Source organism: Eucyclogobius newberryi, unplaced genomic scaffold (genome assembly GCF_026437365.1).
Source record: "Eucyclogobius newberryi isolate DKJ021-1_F unplaced genomic scaffold, fEucNew1.0.hap1 SCAF_5, whole genome shotgun sequence".
Classification (NCBI taxonomy): domain Eukaryota; kingdom Metazoa; phylum Chordata; class Actinopteri; order Gobiiformes; family Gobiidae; genus Eucyclogobius; species Eucyclogobius newberryi.
The window spans coordinates 25,068,668-25,087,295 of NW_027316167.1; the positions used below are offsets into that span (position 1 = coordinate 25,068,668).

Below are 18,628 nucleotides of genomic sequence, written 5' to 3' on the forward strand. Positions count from 1 at the left end.
CGCATCAGAAAGGACAGACACTGTGTACTGAATCATTATTATTCCATTGCAGGTTCCATGTGCGCCACAGAAAGTCATAAATCTAAATGGCTGCACAAGTAAGCCTAACCTACTGTCTGACTTTCTCACAGGGGATCATAATAAATTACACAAAAGTGACTGTCTAATGCCTAATTTAACTAGTAGGTTATTAATTATACATTTTCCTTGTTATATCTACCCGCAAATTCATCCTCTATTGGCAATTTTTCACACCAATTTAGTTCATTCTAAACTCTCTGGTCCATACCGTGACATCAATATCCTTTTTTTTCCGAGATGCAAGCAAACGGCTTCTGATCTTGAAAAGACAAGCTTCTAGGGACCACATGAAATGCATAAGCACTTTTCCTCTGGCTTCCTTCAGCGCTGACCTAGCTCTGGTTGGACGGCGCTCTGAGGACACGCCACTGCACGGGCACCTTGTGTAGAGGGGCTGACCTGCACTTGGAGGGAGAACAGAGGGGAGCGTTTAATACGGCACAGCGCACACAGACAAGGAGGGCGCGGCGCAGACGTCATCAAAAATGTAAGGTTCATCGGAGGTTGCAGCCAAAGAGGAATTGCAGCGCACCGGGCTATTTGTTGCTGTTTACAGTGAACGGCGTGTTTTGTGTGCGAGCTCCACACTTGATCCTCTGTGCCCTGCTCTGCTCTCAAACTACTACGACTACAAAAAACAACGACATGACTTCTCACGTGATATGTAGGAGTGGTATACTGTATAAAAAATGTGATAATATTGCAATTGTTGTTTATGAGATAGGCAAAATGTTAATATTGTGTATATCGTCTATTGAAACGATTGGAAATGACCTAAAAAAAAGACAGAAACGTGTTGTATAAACTACTAAACAAGGTATGAAGTGTTATTTCTGTGGTTCATATAATGCCCCCATGTAATTGTGTGCGATACTTAAACCTCAACCAAGACATTTACAAGCACATTTTAGCACATTCCTGATGCATTGTTAAAATATTGCTGAAATAGTTACAGAGATGATGAAAAAAGTAAGAAATGGAGACATCAATATCGCCCACCACTACAGTATCTCAAGTGAAGATGTCAAAAATCAGCGACCTCGGCCTCTCCATGCACTCTTCTTCTTCCTCGTCTTGGCCCCTAGTTCCATGACTGAATGAAATATTACAAATGGTTATACATAGGGTTTGGTGATACTGACAAATATGAATGTATCACATTTTTTGTCCTGATGACAATATTCCAACAATATGCAAATCCAACAGAAATGTGCTAAAACATGTCTTAATATATTAGTAGAGGTTTAATCATCAGACAAATGCAGTGCAGAAATATCACTTAATATCCTGATTTGAAAGTTTATAACATTAAAAAAATTAAACAATTATCTAAAAGAGTAGTTATTGCCAACCTCTAATTATACTGTATTATGACATTAATTACAATGAATAAACTAAAGTCTAGCAGTTGCTAAAAGTTCCTTGTGATGAGCTGTAGTAGAAGTTACTTTAAGCTACAGTAACTAACAACCCCCTGCCGCCAGTACTCTGTGGATCACATTGTTGCATATGGGGTTGAATAAGGTGGTTATAAAATATAACATTATGAAAAGCACCAATGATAGAATGATCAAACCATTATTTCATTTTTATAACATTACAGAGTGTTTTGTGAGTGAAGTAAACTGGAGTCTAGCCTCTCCTCACTGATGAAGAGATGCAGAGGATCCGAGAGCGCAGCCAGGGAGACTCCGGCCTGTGGGGATTTACACAGTGCACTTTGTGTTTATGGGCCTCAGCTCTGTTTGAGTGCCTGTGAGACAGAGACAGCCTCGTTCACAGCCCACATGAAATAAACTCATTACTGCCTTTGCGAGCGTTGGCAACGAGCCCAACTTAGCAGCAAGGCATAGGGCACTGGCTACAGAGAAAGCTGCAAGAGATCTTCAGCCAACTCTTAACTTTCAAGGGCAAGACAATACAGACCTGTCACTTTCAACATCTTGATCCATCCATTTGTTTCAGAGATTCTAATTTAACATGATCATCTTGAGTGCTGGAGTGGGAATTTGGACATTGCGGGATGGCGATTGAGGTCAAACACTCCGTTTATCACGGTAACAGGTGCGATTTGGACATACGATTTGATGTACGGCTCGACTGAAACGGTCACTTTCCATCCATCCATCTTCCTCTGCTTACCCGCGGCCACGGGCAGCAGTCCAAGCAGGCACTACCAGACTTCCCTCACCTCAGACACTTCCGCCAGGTCCTTGCGGTGTTTCCTGGCCAGCCAAGAGACACAGTCCCTCAAGCGTGTCCTGGGCCTTCCCTGGGACCTCGTTCCGACGTTCAGGAGGCTCCGGGACAGACGCCCGAGCTATTTCAGCTATAAGACTGAAGAAGCCCTTTAGATGAGTACTCGAACAAGACCAGTTACTCAGAACGGCATTACGGGGGATTTTTTGTTTTCAAATAGTTATTTTAATAATTAACCTCAACATGGCCAGTTCAAAGGTTTGACAAGTTAACAAAGTCAAACCCAAAAAAGAACATAATGATTGAGACGTTTTGACCCAGCAAAGACATGAACATACGGAGTGCACAGATGGACAATGGAGCTGAACATGAGCTGGAAAAGTCCATTGGTGGGTCATAACATTTGACTGAAAACCGGATAGCAGTTAATTATTTAGTATGAAACTCAATATTCTAAAGCCGATGCAGCCAATAAAAGACTAAATTGTGTTTTTAAAGCATATGGAGTTTATAGATAACTGAATATTAACACATACAGGGACACGTTGTATAAGCGAATAAGGAAGCTCCATTGGTAGTCAGACAGGAACTGCTCAAACAGAGCAGTTCCTGTCCAAGCAAACTACACTACATTTCTGTGAATATAACCCATTTTTGCAGCCATAACTTTTCATGCTAATGATTACATGCTTTCATACCAGGACGGATAGCTGTTTATCTGCTCTACGGGATCCACATCAGTCCTTTGTAAATAATTGTTTTGGTATCCAGTGAATACAAACAAAAAGCATTCTACCCCTCACACATACAAACACCAGACAATATGATGCAGACGGAGACACCCAAAGACCAGCGAGCACATTGATATTCCACACCTGCATGTCTCCTGACAGCTCCATAGCCGCACACTGTCTGCGGGATTGGACACGAAGATCCCCGACACTACAATAGATGCTGAGGCTCCAGAGCAGAGGGGCTTCTATCAGCACACAAACATGTCAGACACACGGCTACACAAGCTCCTGGTCCTTGGACTGTCACATACAAATAGATACAAGAGGCAATAGACAAATGTCACCAACACGACTGTGCAAAGGTAACCGAGCAGAAATGTCCTGTTGTCCAGGAACGTTTTAGGCAGTGGCACTCAAACTAACACGGGTCGAAGATGGACCCGTACTAAAAATCATTCATTTATTTCATCATCATTCATTTTTGCAGTACAAATTATAAGAGTTAAATCCTGGAGGAGTTTCTGTTGTAATTGTTGAGATTTGCTTTAGTCATAGTCGACATAGCTGACCCAAACTGCACTGAAATGACAAGACAAGTGCTAGAAAATTGCATATTTGTATGTAAGAAGGCAGAATAAATTAACGCCTCAAGTAAACTGTGTTCTGTTGTTGTCCATATACATCCTTTATTAATCCCAATAAAATAATGATCTTGGTCTACGAAGACAATATCGACTGATTAATCGACTAAACTAAACTAAATGCCTGAAAATATGTAAAATATACAATATATTGTGTTTTGTGACTCAGATCAATGAAGGAACTGCTAGATCATTTCAAGGTTGAGTCAAGGTATTGTACAGTACCTTTGCTTTACATGTTAAGCCTATAGTTTTTGTGTTTCTAACTGTAATTCTTTTTTTTTTCTATCCTGGTTACCCTTCCCTTTCAAGCCTTTCTTCAAAATCTGATCAGATAAACACACGTGAAGCATTCAATACCATCTCCAGGTTACAACTTGATTGCAAGGTGCCGCACTTCGATAACATTGAACCAGACCGCAGTCCCTCATAAAGTCATAATTAGAAACTAGGCTGGTATAGCATCAATAAATCAATTTATATGCGAACTTTCAAACACCCAAAGCCTCCAAGATCACACAGCAAGATCATACGTGCTGCTGCAATCTGGTGACTTAGAAATGACAGCAAAGGGAGGGGGGGAAACGAAAAAAACAAAAGTGAGTTCATAAGAGAAATCAAGCAACACTGGAGGACAAACTGCAGGGGAAATATTGACACAACAGAGTAAACAGGTACAAAACCAACATAGAGCAATGACAACAGGGGAAGGCAGGGCTAATGGCTAAGACAAATGCCTTTACAACACTGCCCCCTCGTGATTGTGAAAGCAACTACATTTAAGCGACTCCGAACTTCAAAGAGCCTTTTTAACTCAAAGGATTTGCAGTCATTTCAATAATAGTTATTCCAGACATACTACGAAAAGTCTGAGGAATAAAGTCTGGCGGTAATGCAACACTCGGATGCCAACCGCCATAAAACAACAACAACAACAACAACAACAACAGACATACAGCCAGTTGCTGTAAAGGGAAAATGCTGTGATCTTATGCTACGAGGAGCAGATTCATGTTCCGTCATTGTCTGAGAATCTTGTTCATGGGTTAGGTAGTTATTTAGTCTGTTTTTTATGTGAGGCAAAAGGAATAATAGACATTAGACAATGAAGACATTAAAATCTGGGTCGCTGCAACTTGAAACTGTGAACACTATTAACTTTCCTTCACCAGAATAATATGAAGCATTTTGTTCAAGGAGAGTTACAGGTGATGGAAGATAGAAGCGACAAGGACTTCATTTCAGAATGTCATAAATCAAAGTGGGACTCTAATGTGCAATATACTGGCTTTTGTATCTCAGCTTCTCTCTTTGCATTGCTTTTTTAAAAAACCTTGCACGTCAACTCATTTCCTGTCAATGACCTCGTAATGAGCTCTGACAGTCAGATAATGGAGGCAGTGGAGTACAGTTGACAGAAAAGGGCAAACCTCATCCCTGTGTATAGGAAAAATAAAGATAGTTTTGTATTCTCTGTCTCTGTAAATTGCATCTGCTGACAGCAAATCCTCTGTCTAACCTCCCTTATTGCCTCACATATTGTAACTTTACGTCCTATTTTATCACATTCAAGTAGAGATGTCAAGATCATTTGGTAAATCATGATTATTTAGGTCTCAATACAATCAACAAGTCATTTAAATTCAATCTATACCCACAAAAAGTTATGTGTGGCTTTTGATGAAACGCTGATAAAATGTTATCATAGCACTAAAAAAAAAGTATCTACTGTGTACAGGCTTGCCTCTGCACAGACCTGACTTGTGCCTCTTTGCTGCTCGTCTCCATGGCGATGTTATTCCTTTGGCGGGATTGTTCCAAAGAATGGCATGAAACTGATCCATCTCCATCTAATTTTCTCAAGTTTGGCTTTAAATGTCCATCTCCCTGGAGTCATAATGGTCGTGTACCTGCACCAGGAATCTCACAAGGCTACTTAATTATAGTTTTTTTTAATAGTTGAAAGGGTGATGAAAACGTGTTCTCTGAAATAAGTGCATGGAATTTGTCTCCTTAGTTTGAAACAGTTCTACTTCCTGTAATTTTCAGCTGTCTCAAAAAAAAACTTTTCTTTACAAACTGCCACTTGACTGATGTAAATCCATGATACATATTGACCACAGAAAATATATTAATAACCAACCAAACTGAGTAATAATTAGAGAAAATGCACTTTAAATCTATGCTAACTCCAGCTTTTTTCCCCAAACACAAGCCCAAAGTCAAAGTAAGCCTATTCTCGGTCTGGTTACTTGTACATACTTAATATACTTAATGACTCTGAAAGTCTCCCTTTGCAACTTTCTTATTTGATGACACGACTCTCCTCAAACTTTTATTTACCCCACCTCCCTCTTCTTATCCCCGAATAATAATAAGCGAAAAGATCAAGAGGTCAGAAGTGATTTTTGATAAAGCCGAGGTATTCATTTTTGAAAGTTAATGGCTTGTGTAAATGCGCACTTTTTCTAAGGTGTCGTTTGATGAAATCGCACATCATCTTTTGCTGATTCACACTTACATTATTATGCAAGCTTAAGCAAGAGTCAGCCGCCCCGCCACCTGCCTTATTTGAATACCAGAGTCCCCCAGTAACACATCACTGGAGCCACCACCCAGAGGCAGGCAAAGCTTTCCTAGGTGCATCCTCAGCATCCGTTCTGGTCATTTATCACGAGCCACTCGACGCGCGGCACTCTCGCATATGGCCCGGAGGCTCCAGCACTGCATTCTCCGCATATTAGCCTTATCAATTTTTTAGGATCCCACCAGGCTGCAATTTAGGAACTTGCTGAAATAATCATGAGAACTGCTGGTAGGGTTATAATGCGCTTTGTTTCAATGAATTGGTGAGAAACGACCCAACACCCGATAGAGACTCATTAGGTATGTGCTGCGTTGAAACCAATCTTAGTTGAGCTTGTCCTCCATTGTTTTTAAAAGGGATACTTCACTGGACACAATCAAATTAGCAAGAACATCACAGATACGGGGTAATAACCCTAAATTGAATTTCTAGCACCAGCTAAAGTGTCCCCTCTCTGCAAAATCAATTGCTGTGGAGACAAGAGGGAGGACAAGATGAGGGCATTCGTAGTTAGCAGACCTTTAAAGAGTACACCAGAGATGCAGGCCATTTTCACGCTCTGGGGCCCAGCCATAATGTGAGGCTGCTGTCTGCTGCTGTTGGAGGAGGAGATGCAATCTATCCAATTATGTTAATAAATTTAAATTACCTTACAGTTCCCATCAGTGAGCCAGTGAATGCAGGTCAGCTTTCAGCATTTGGATGGATTCCTATTGTTTGGCATGGGTGCTGCACATCATGATGCTAACAGAGCGCAGAGTATGACAACGATACAAGCAATTAGCTCTGCAGCATCCTGTTAGCTGCGCCGCAGGCTGTCGCTCTGATATGTGGAGGGAGCCAAAGGGGTTACTAGATCATGCTATTGCTATGCACCTATCCATCTTGTTCACTCATTATAGTGTGATTAGAAAATAACCTGTCAGTGTGTTCGTAGCTGGGCTTCAGATGACATAACATTTAACAGGCTTGTTCATAGCTTTCTTGCCTTCTTTGAAAACACTTGTCTAGGGGTCAAAGGTCAATACAGGATACAAATTAATGTTTAAAGTTTAACTGTCTGAAGCACTAATACTCAAATGTGGATTTATTAATCACTTAAAATGTACTATGAGACACTTGGGCTTTCAAATAGTATTAAAGCTCCTGTTACTGGATATGAAAAACATGTTATGTTTACAGAGCTTTTTCATGTACAGTGTTCTCACTGAGGGGTTTTAGCATGGCGGGCCTTTTCAAGTACTTTTCGCTCACGCCTATGGCGCTCGTACGGTTTGTCCCACCGCCATCCTTCAACCTCAGCCCAGCGAGAACACTGAAGGAAAAGGTGAATAGCTGCTAATTATGCTTTGTAAAAGCAAGCTGATCAAAGGAGTCAAGGGAACCAGTATGGATGTTTTAAACAAGAGAAGTGTGTCAGGGAGGACTAACTCATGACATTGTTAGTAGAACAGAGCATTTATACTTTTGGGAAGGAAAAAGACATACCCAGCAAACAACAACAACAACAACAATATATACAGTAAACAAATAAAACCATAATATATACAGTACATTAGTAGTATCATCATCATCATCATCATCATCATCATCATCATCATCATCATCATCATCATTATTATGAATGATATCATATTGTTAGTTTGTAATCATCATTGTGGTATAAGCACAGAACTAGATCGCATTTGCTTGGTTCCTGGGTTAGCTGGATATGAATTATTGTGTGAGGTGGTCTAATAGCCCATTAGAGTGAGTTAAAGAGCTCCATCAGTGCATGGCACTCCTTCCCTTGGTCCCTTCAGACAGAGATAGAAGCGGCCGGATCCACTCAGTAATGAGCAGGCCACAGGCCCATCGAAGCAGGACTGAATAGTCCCTAATGAACCACTGCACACACTCAGCCTGATTGAAATGTGCCACCGATGGCTGACAGGAGCTTGTCTCAGCTCAACCAGAAAGCAGACAGGGAATGGTCTGTTTTTTGTGGGTTTTTTGTATACTTAAAAAGCGACTTTGTCTTCTTGAGGTAAAAAATATTTTTTTATTTCTAGGTAGAAATTTGAATATATGTATGAAAGCACCATTGTCTCAATTTGTCAGTCAACTACCGTTCTCATTACCTATGTTATCATTTTAAGTGATACTATTGGGAGAGTTTGGTTGTTTTTATAATGACATTGATTTTATGTGAGCACCACTTCACAGAAGTGAAACTTCAGACTGCGTGAGTAACAGCTCCTCTTTCCAACCACACATTCTGAGTCACAGCAGAAAATGTGCACTTCAAGCAAAATTTTACACTCTTGCACTGAGTTTATTTCTCACCTGTCGTGTAAAAGGTCAAAGCTATTTTGTTTTACAAGTTGAATAATATAAAATAAAATATACCCCATGATGCAACTGTAACGACACTGTAAAAACTACAGTTAAAGTTTAGAGTGAAAAATTCAATCCCTCTTGAGGCAGTTTCAATAGGCTAGTATGCCATGTGACTTTACATTCTTTATTTATTTACACCTATAGTCGTTTTATGTGGGTTTCCAGTGTGGACACATATTCAAAGATAGAGCAGAAGGAAAGGATACTGACCCAGAGTGTGGAGGGCCATCATGGCAGGCAGAAGGAGGGACAGCATGGTCGTCTGTGATGGATTCAATTACACTTCACACACTGAACTGTAATAAGACAACATAAGAGTTAGTGATAGTACAAGGCTGCTTGATGTAATGCTTTATTAAATATGGAGGGCAAAATGTGATAAGACTAAAACAGGAAGCAATGTCTTAGTCTGCTTCCATAATTACAAAGGACTGGACTTTTCTCTGCCCAGCAGTGGTTTCGCTTGGTTCTGTTTGAGTGGGAAGGTGATGACAACAGGGAACTTCCAACGCGGACAGGAAACAAAGTGACTAAACACTGACCGTTAAACACATATATTCCAAGCCATGTGAACCTTAATTTAACCATTTTTGTTATTACTTTAAGTGTATTTTAGTGCTATTACACAGTAACTAACTAACTATAGTACGAGGAAGTACAGTGCACAGTACTGTATTAGATTGTTAGTCTCTACCTGAAAGAGCACAACTTTGAGGTACAAAGTGCCAACACACCAAACTCAAGTCTGTTTCTGCTGGTGGTGCACATTATAGACACAAGGAAACTATCAAAGGTTTAATGACACAGGCACGGCTAGACTATAGAGCCCCCAAGGAAGCCTATAAAAGCTCCATCTTTCCCCACTTTTTGTATGTTTTATGGTCATAAGTTATTACCAAAAATCAATAAATGTTGTACATTTTTAGGGAATTCAAATTGACTTTTCATTGTAATTTTGTTACATTACTGACAATGCATACACAAGCCAACACTAATGTACAATCCCCATACTGGCCTTGTAAGCAGAACAACAAAAACTGTCCCATCAACTTTATGGGGGCCAAAAGAACAGACTGCAAGCTAAAGATGTAAATATGTTCATTTTAAGTCATGTCCTCGTAGGTGAAAATGCTGACATGCCACTTTAAACTTTCGTGAGAGCAGATGTTCACTTTGCCAGGCGAGGGCGTAGTCTTCATCCACATCTCCAAAGCACATCTTTAAAACACATTGGAAAATACACTTTTTTTTTATAGAGGAAAAAAAGTGAGGAGCGGGGTTTGCGCCGCGACACAACTGTTGCTTTCTGATTGTGAAGAAAGTCCGCAGGAACACTATATGCTCGAAACACAGAGTTAACGGTGTCTTAAAGCTTACCATCGGGACTGCTAAAGTTAGAAACAGCCAAGCATCCAGACACCGCGACTCTGTCCAAAACAGCCGCGCTCCTCGTTTTATCCGCAACTCATTCCAAGAGCAGAGATTAGACGAATAAAAGAATAAATGTTGTTGTGGCCGCGGCTTTTGTCACTAAACAAGGCACTAAGGAAGATGTCTTTTTCACTGCCTGGGACTAGTATGTTCCATTGATTTGGGACGGGATCCTTCCACAAACCACTCCTTGCTGCTTTGTCCAGCGGTGATGTCATTCAGAGGGGGCAAGATTCCCCGCTCGCCGACCCCTTTAACTCTTTACAGTCCGTGATGTCGTAATAGATCCATGGTAACATAAGTCAGATTTCAATGGCTTATAAACAGTATTTCATCCTGTAGTAACATGTTTGTTTTGAGGCATATGCGTTGACAGCACATCATTTAAGCTTATTACTGTCAATGTTAACCGGAGCCCTTTCAATGTAAATTAATACATAACCCACATTTTCATTTTAGATAGACTAAATGTATGAATATTTAACCGCCTCATTCGTCAAAGTATTTATCGTGTATTTATTTTGTTTTTGAATCTTAAAATGTATTTCCTGCCGTAAGTAAACGCAACAGAAACCACGTGACTTGTACCCGGAAGTAGGTGAAACGTCAACAACACAACGGCGAGCAGTATATCCATGATGGTGAGTGTGCAAATACTTTTCACGTTTGCTCGATGTTTTTGATGACAATTCTAACCCGTGCCGAGTAGTTTTAAATAGTTGATAGTTTAGATGATTTGTTTAGCAGTTGGTAAGTCTTTGGTCGTGTTGTATGCGCGGCAGCTTGCTAATGCTACATGCGCCGTACTGTAACGTGCTTGTGTTTCATTGTACGCCTGTCTTTGGTTTGTGTATCAAGGCGATGATGGCGTCCTCGGATTGGCATCTTTCTCTGAAGCTTGTGGATCAGCCCAAATCTAAATTCCACTTCCCGGAGATGATGCCCGGAGACGTGCCCCCGGGAGGATACAGAGTGGCGACCCTCAAGCAGCTGGTGGCCGCTCAACTACCTGACTCCATCCCAGATCCAGAACTAATAGGTTTGCAAAAGGCTTACGGCGATATTAGACTTGTTAGTAACCTTAAAATGGACTTACAGATCATTTTATAAAGCTTTTCTTAGAATTGAGCTATCACAAAGAAGATCATCCTTTTACTTTGATAATAGAACTGGAACCATTTGATTTGACTTGTTCAGTCCACTGTAAGAAGCAGTGGATTGTCATTACATGTTTGTATTTTTGATTTGTTTTTATAACCCGTTTTATACACCAGTCTTAATTTTTCATATTATGGAAAGTACAGGGATGTGGTGGAGCTTCCGTTTCAGGACTATATAAGATTAATTCAATTGTACTAACAAATGTTGCTGTTATAACCAGATTAAAAGATCATTAAAGTTGATTTATTTTATCAGAGCTGGTCCACTGTGGAAGGAAATTGAAGGACGACCTCACTTTAGATTCTTATGGCATTCAGAATGGGTCAACCATACACGTCCTCAAAAAGAGCTGGCCAGAGCCTGAGAGTGCACCAGGTTGTATTTTTAATAATTGGAATTAATTTGGTGTAAATACCTAATCTAAATAACATTGAATTTGTATTGTGGTCATTTAGAGCCTGTGAATAGAGCGACAGCTGCCAGAGAGTTCAGAGTTTTTCATGCTGCTCTTCATTCTCTCAACTCGTCCTACAGAGATGCGGTAAGATGTGTTTGTTGTGGTCAGTGGTAGGACTAAAGCACATTCATACTGAATATAAATGGGAGTGGTATCTTTATCTGCTTTCCCATATTTGTAAAATATGACTCTAATAATGAAATACAATAAAAATGGACCTATAACAATGCTGCATGTGTTAATTTCCTCTTTAGGTTTATAAAATGCTGACAAATAAAGAGTCGCTGGATCAAATAATTGTGGCTACACCAGGCCTCAGATCAGACCCAGTTGCTCTCGGTATGATTAAGAATTTGTCAATTGTTTTCATATAATTCTGAAGAAAATAAATACATGTTTTTTTGGCCTCGTTTGTCTTAGGGGTACTTCAGGACAAAGACCTCTTTGTGCAATTTACAGATCCCAACATGTTGGATGAGTAAGTTGATATAACAGTCATAGTGTTTCATTTTACTACTATTAGATTTTGTGATTATTATCTTGAATATACCTCCCTTTTGCAGGTTGATTAGTTCACATCCAGCTTTGGTGAACGCCATCATCCTGGTCCTTCACTCTGTGGCAGGAAGCATGCCTGCACAATCCAGCACCAGCTCATCACGCAACGTCTCTTCCAGTTCATACAGTGACATGCCAGGTGAGCACAGAGCTCTTAATAGGCATCACTCATACCGTTTTCACTACTTAAATATGTGAATTACTCTGTTACCACTCAGATGTTTATGAGTTATGTTATTATATATCTTATTCGACAGGAGGATTTATGTTTGAAGGCATGTCTGATGACGAGGAAGAGTTCCAGTCTGTGAGTCAACTGTGTTCTTCATTATTTGATACAAATAATGAATAGTTAAAATAGTAGAAAATATATTTAAATGTATTTTATTGTAAATATGTTTTTACAGAGTTCAAACAGATCGGGACCATCAGGAATGAGACCTGTGTCTCTGAGCCACAGTGGAGCCACAGGGCCACGTCCAATCACACAGAGTGAACTGGCTACAGCCCTGGCTCTGGCGAGTACTCCAGACAGCAGTGCAGTCACTCCTACCACAACAAGCCAGGTCTCATTAACTAACATCCAGCTTTTAAAATGTATAGAAAGACATTGGCCATATATTTGACTGTTAGATAAAACTGTTCTTCAGGCTGACCCTTCCAGCGGTGTTACTCCCATGACAGCTGGAACTCCTGTCAGTAATGATCTGTTCAGTCAGGCTCTACAACAGGCGCTACAAGCCACTTCCATGCCATCTTTACAAGTAAGGTTTTGTCAATATTTATTTTTATGTGTATGGTTGTACTTTTATTTTATTGAGTATTATTCATTTAAACAGGTTTGAGAGTGCAATGTTTGAATGTATTTCTTGTGTTCTGTGTGGTTAGGGTAGATGGCAGTCCCAGATGCAGCAGCTCAGAGACATGGGGATCCAGGATGAAGAGCTGATGTTGAGAGCGCTGCAGGCCACAGATGGCGATATCCAGGCTGCCCTCGAGCTTATATTTGCTGGAGGCCCTGGACTCTGAGTTCACACATTTTACAAGGACAAAAAGAAAATGCTCTATGGAAATGTGGCCAAGACACATGAGATTATAAAGACAATGTAGGTTTGTTTGTTACATTTAACATTGTAGCAAAGTTACTTCTCACTGTAGCGACATGGCAGTATTTTATGAAAGTGAAATAAATGTTTGTCATATTATGAGCTGGTTTTGTGAAGTACTGGTTGTTTACATTGAAAATCAGTAATGTAAAGGGAACATTACCCCTAGTTGTAGCTCACCAATAGAACCACTAGATGGCACTACAGCCATGTATTTAGTATGTAGACACGCTGTTAAATGCAGTGGATTCACTTCTTTCAGTAACGATCCAATTAGTCAGAAACAATACAATTTGTAGAAATGTATGTTTGCTTTCATTGTCAAGTTACACAATTGTTTTGCTCTCACAATAAATTTCCTAGTTGGCTGAGAGAATTGGCAAAGACAATGTGCCATTGCTTTAACTGGCACTGAAATGCAAACGACTGTTACCATTAACCACATTTGTCCAGACCAGGCCAATTGGAGACAGCCACGTTTGCTTTGTCTTGTCGTCTTCCATCATGATATTTTCAGGGTGAGCACTTTGCATACCCCCCTCCTCTCTGCTACCCACTGTTCTCAATCTACAGTAATTGCCCTGCTTAGTTTTATTACTGCATCTGTGGATGTGACAGTTCAATCAGCAAATTGCCCTTTCATGAGCACAGCACCCAAACAGGGCTTTAGTCTGCCTTTTCACATTACCATTTTATGTGTGCACACCTGCAGGCAATTTCCACCTTCAAATGCCTCCAAGGGTATTTTCACAATAAAGCTGTCACAGTTCCAACAAAAAGACAATAGTAAATTAAATGGTGTCTGATACATTTATTTTAGTTTTAAAAAAAATCAGGGTGATGGAAAACAAAATTTGGAATGGTCTGAAGCAGGTTCACTTTGAGAGCTGAATTACACCCACTGTGGCACCATCAGTAGCAGCAGACTTAAATCATGATTCATAAGGGAGCTGAAATGATGAAAAACAAGCTGTTATTTTCCCCTCTCTCCCTCTCTCCACTCCCACATACCACTTAGATTTTTCAAATGAATAAAGCCACTCTCGTTAGTCTTTGCACAGTCGACCTGCCTCATCTGGCTGCAAGTAGTGTTGAAATGGAACAGTTACGTGTGAAAAAGCCATCTTAAAACACAATTATTTCTCATCACATTCAATTTATTTGACCAAGATGTACCCTGGATTATTATTTAGGCCAATTATATGTTTATATTCACATTTTTCATATTCATCACCACCAGTATGAGAAATATCAAAGGTACTTTAGAGTCTCCAATGAAGTATCACGGTAAAAGTATGCCAACCTGATTAATCCCGTCCATCAAACTTCTCTCAAGCTTTTGCTCTGAATGACTTGAACAGACTTTAAAATTAAATGCCGCCTTATTCCCTTTATGGTTCATATGTTTAAAGCTACACAAATTCATATTTTTTCCAAGAAACCTGCTCTTAAAACTTTCTGCTGCATTATTGTGTGTGTTATAAGTCGTGATGGAGAGTGTTGCAGAGAGATTATGAAGGGATTAATATGTTGATCATACGCAACGTTGTGCGTATGATTATATATATATATATATATATATATATATATATATATATATATATATATATATATATATATATATATATATATATATATATATATATATATAAATAATCACAATGTCTTATTTTTCCATTTTAGGAAACTCATTTACACACCATCAATATAGCCAAATCAGGCAGAAGACAGAACATCTGCTAATGCTTATATTTGAACTAAAACATGCAGTAAATAAAAACCTGTGGCACCACCATCACCATTATCAAAACATTGTCACCACCGCCATTTTAACATAATAAATCGCTGAACTTTGATTGCTGGACCATAATATTTGTAGTTCTATGATAACCGTTTGCTTTTTTGTGTTCAGTACGATTTTTGAAAGACACAGACAGATCTTGGATGAAGACCGAGCAGAAATACATTAGAACACAGTCCTACAAACTGAATCGATAAAGAACAACAAGTGCGGGTGTAATGGCTCTGCCGCTGTCCTTGACTCACACAATGGTGCACTCTTCAACCTTTATTGAAGGCGGCTCTCCATGGTAACAGGCACTGCTGAAGACTCCACCAGATACTTGTGCAACTGTAATTGTGCTTGGTGTACAATAGGTGTGTGAAAACAAATCAAGACAAACAGACTTATTAGTTGACACGTTTAACTTAATAAACCCAATTTTTATTTCAGGCTGAACCTCTTCGCCTCATTCAGTACATTCAGTATATACATTTGGCCATGAGGGACTTTACAGATATGTTTTTGTAGTGCATACATTGGTGGCACAAAATGGACACAAATTAATTGCCATCCATGCCACGTAACCGGATTTAAGTGAAGACACACATTGGGGACGTTGGTGACCGCTTACATCAAATCAGACACATTCAAACACTGTTTTCTGCATGCACGATGGTGTGTATGCAGTTGCAAGTAGTACATTGTTTAAGACACTTCTGAGGAGGGCAAAAGGGCGCGTTTGGATTCTAATAATAGACATTTCAGAAGCATGACCGCTGATTACAGACCATCTCTTCTTCAATCAGAGCACCCACCCCTCGGTCTCACTCCTGTCCAAACTCTACCTCTCCTGGATTCCCTTTTAAACCCAAAAGCTAAGGCCTCTTGTCAGGCAGTGCAGCCACCATATACAGACTCTTATAGAAATTATTCTCAGCAGCAGAAAGCAAACGTATAGCTTTTCTTGGGAACAGTCAGACCGCACATCGAGTGTATTCCTTTGCATGTATAAACATAGGTCCATAATGTCATCTTGGCGTCCCACACTAAACCTCTGGTGGCTTTATCAACTGACCTTTGTCCATCAATAGATTCAGGGCATTTCTTTCTGATGGCATTATTAAATTATCTATTTTATATGTCATAATTAACTGCAGTTTGTGTTTGCATAGCACACATCAGGTAATGATATAACTAATATACATAACAAAAGTGTCAATAGTTTTGTTTTGAAATAGTATTTTACACAAGAGATTACACTTTAATGCAATCACAATTAAACCTTTGGACTCCTAAATATGTGGTTAATGCATTTAATGTTGCGTGCACTGAATCTCAGTTTCAGTTGAAATACTGAAGTTCACCTTTCCACAGAATTCTGAAGGAAAATGTAGGGCTGGTATGACATTAGTTCTTGGATTAGTTAGGTTTGAACAACATATACATGTACTGTGTACAATATGTACATGTACATATATTTATAATATATTGCATACAACCACAAGAGAGTCAAAATGGCCTTCAATTTAGAGGATTTTCTTTCAGTCTGTAATCAACAGTTTTGGAGATATCAAATAAAAGTGAACTCAAGAAGGTCTCTTAGGTGTAAAAACAAAGGCTTTGGCGACGGCTGCCACAAGTTTGTACCAACAGTCAGTCATTCACACATTTATGGTAAATGGGTAAAAGATAGAGAGTTATCTGTGGTAGTTTAGAGTTTAGTTTGAGGCTTGACAATCCAAAATGGTCAGGAGACAGGCCACTGAGGCGACGTGCAGTAGGCAAGAAGCAAGAATATGAACAAAGCACCACAGTAAAAGAGGCCAAGAAACGTTCAAAAACAACAATCACATGGGCACAGGACTGGAGAGCCAGCCACGCCGAGGAGAACCGGCCCTCATAAAGAGTAACATATCAGAAGGAAGAATTACCCCAGAGTAAATATACCAGTCACAGGACAATCGTCAAAAGCAGACTTGGACCTCAGCTGATCTAGCAGGTTGAATTGATCCATGCATTATAAGGCATTAACCAAAACATGTGTTACCGACATCACATTACCGTATATAGTAGTGAGTATACATACAATTTCGGATCTGGAATCATTTGATGGAATTTTTTTTTTTATGATCAACACCCAAAATGCATTTCTTAAAAACCACTGATGTAATTGAAAAGGAATTGGGAATGTCAAAAGGAGCGCAGATCGATGTCTGTAATCCCATTGTACCTATTGATCCACAAATGGACGAATGAAATAGATTTTTCTATCTGAGGTAGACAATGCAGGCATATTTCATTCTCCCAATGCATAGCCAGTGAAAAGCAGGGGTAGAGGGAGGGTAATCATGTTCATTTGGAAAAGGCTCCGCGCTGCAGCCTCAGCCAATGGTTCTGGGATGAACGTTGGAACCATCCATCACTTTCTCCTGGCTGTCTCTGCCACTATGGTAGTTACACTGTCAATTCCATGATAGAACCGCTCTGTGATGGATAGTACACAACATGTACTATGACTATGGGATAGAGAGATCAGTGTGAGCTCGGGCCTGTTGCTTCATGTGCAGCTGGGGATACCATTCATACAAGGCTGACGTCTTTGTTTCAGTGGAGGTCGGTTCCATCTTTAGATCTTCCTGGTTCAAACGGAGCATAAATGAAAGAGAAACCATCCAGAATTATCCAGAATGTCCACTGTGACAGGAAGGTACAGGGTAAAAGATTAATTCCAGTGAAAAATCCATCTTCTGTACCTATTTTAAGCCTCAAGTGCTAAGGGAGCTCCAGCACGACTGAAATTATGTCATCAGTTAGATGCCACTTAATTAAGTGGGTCCTTTTCATAAATAAAATAAAATAAAATAAATTCATAAAGACTTTTGCAACAACCATTTTTCTCATTTAGACAGTATGCATTTGGCCTTGCAGCTCTACAAACTGTCCAGTGGCCAACGAGGCGAGTTTGTATCAGCAGTTTGTATTCCCCACTGGTCTCCAGCTGAACTCTGGCCAACCCCACTTTTCCAAACCAGTGGGGTTATATATGCCAGCAGGTGCCCCCGAACCATTATAGTGTCCTGATGGCCACGGGGTACAGCAAGGACATGTGCTCGGCCCCCTTGATGGGAAGCTTGCGGCTGGAGTAGAAGTGGATGATTTCAGGCACGCGGTCAAAGGGGCAGCTGTTCTGGCCCAGGATGTACTTGTTCTCCTTGGTCCGTGAAAGCTTCATGTGCATAAAGCCTTGGCTGCTCCTGGGAAAACAACAAACGCATCAATAGTTTTTAAATTAAAGCAAGAAAACACACTTTTTAAGTCATTACAAAAGTATCTGTGTTGAGCTGAACCGACAGCAGTTTGAAAGCAGAATTAAACCGAGGGGAAGGTTAAAGGTCGACTTGTAAAACATAAGGAGGCTAATGAACCCCCGGGATGAATCTCTTAAGCCACAGCTATAAATGCAGGGCAAATTAAAAGCTCCTCTGGCCATTGATCAATACCTTTTACAGTT

General features: G+C 40.0%; 3 protein-coding genes across 4 annotated transcripts in view; 1 reads left to right on the forward strand and 2 right to left on the reverse strand.

Moving 5' to 3' along the window:
• The window catches only part of cd276 (CD276 molecule), a 63,856-nt gene extending 53,622 nt beyond the window's left edge, over positions 1 to 10,234 (reverse strand). For both annotated transcript variants that reach the window (XM_072465003.1, XM_072465002.1), the window contains exons 1-2: positions 9,999 to 10,234; positions 8,832 to 8,917 (exon numbers count right to left, since the gene is read on the reverse strand). In XM_072465003.1, the coding sequence (XP_072321104.1) occupies positions 8,832 to 8,877 (46 nt within the window). In that variant the 5' untranslated portion in view covers positions 8,878 to 8,917; positions 9,999 to 10,234. The remainder of the gene's footprint in view (positions 1 to 8,831; positions 8,918 to 9,998) is intronic.
• Positions 10,235 to 10,874: 640 nt separating this feature from the next.
• ubl7b (ubiquitin-like 7b (bone marrow stromal cell-derived)) lies at positions 10,875 to 13,433 on the forward strand. The gene is made up of 10 exons (XM_072465402.1): positions 10,875 to 11,091; positions 11,469 to 11,588; positions 11,669 to 11,754; positions 11,925 to 12,009; positions 12,091 to 12,148; positions 12,234 to 12,367; positions 12,486 to 12,535; positions 12,636 to 12,794; positions 12,879 to 12,992; positions 13,117 to 13,433. Exons 1-10 carry the CDS (start codon positions 10,914 to 10,916, stop codon positions 13,255 to 13,257), a joined length of 1,125 nt encoding a protein of 374 aa, XP_072321503.1. The 5' UTR covers positions 10,875 to 10,913; the 3' UTR covers positions 13,258 to 13,433.
• Positions 13,434 to 15,556: 2,123 nt separating this feature from the next.
• Positions 15,557 to 18,628, reverse strand: part of LOC140381001 (SH2 domain-containing adapter protein F) — a 76,129-nt gene continuing 73,057 nt past the window's right edge. Inside the window, exon 8 of the mRNA XM_072465004.1 lies at positions 15,557 to 18,371. Coding sequence (XP_072321105.1) covers positions 18,185 to 18,371 — 187 coding nt within the window. The 3' untranslated portion in view covers positions 15,557 to 18,184. The remainder of the gene's footprint in view (positions 18,372 to 18,628) is intronic.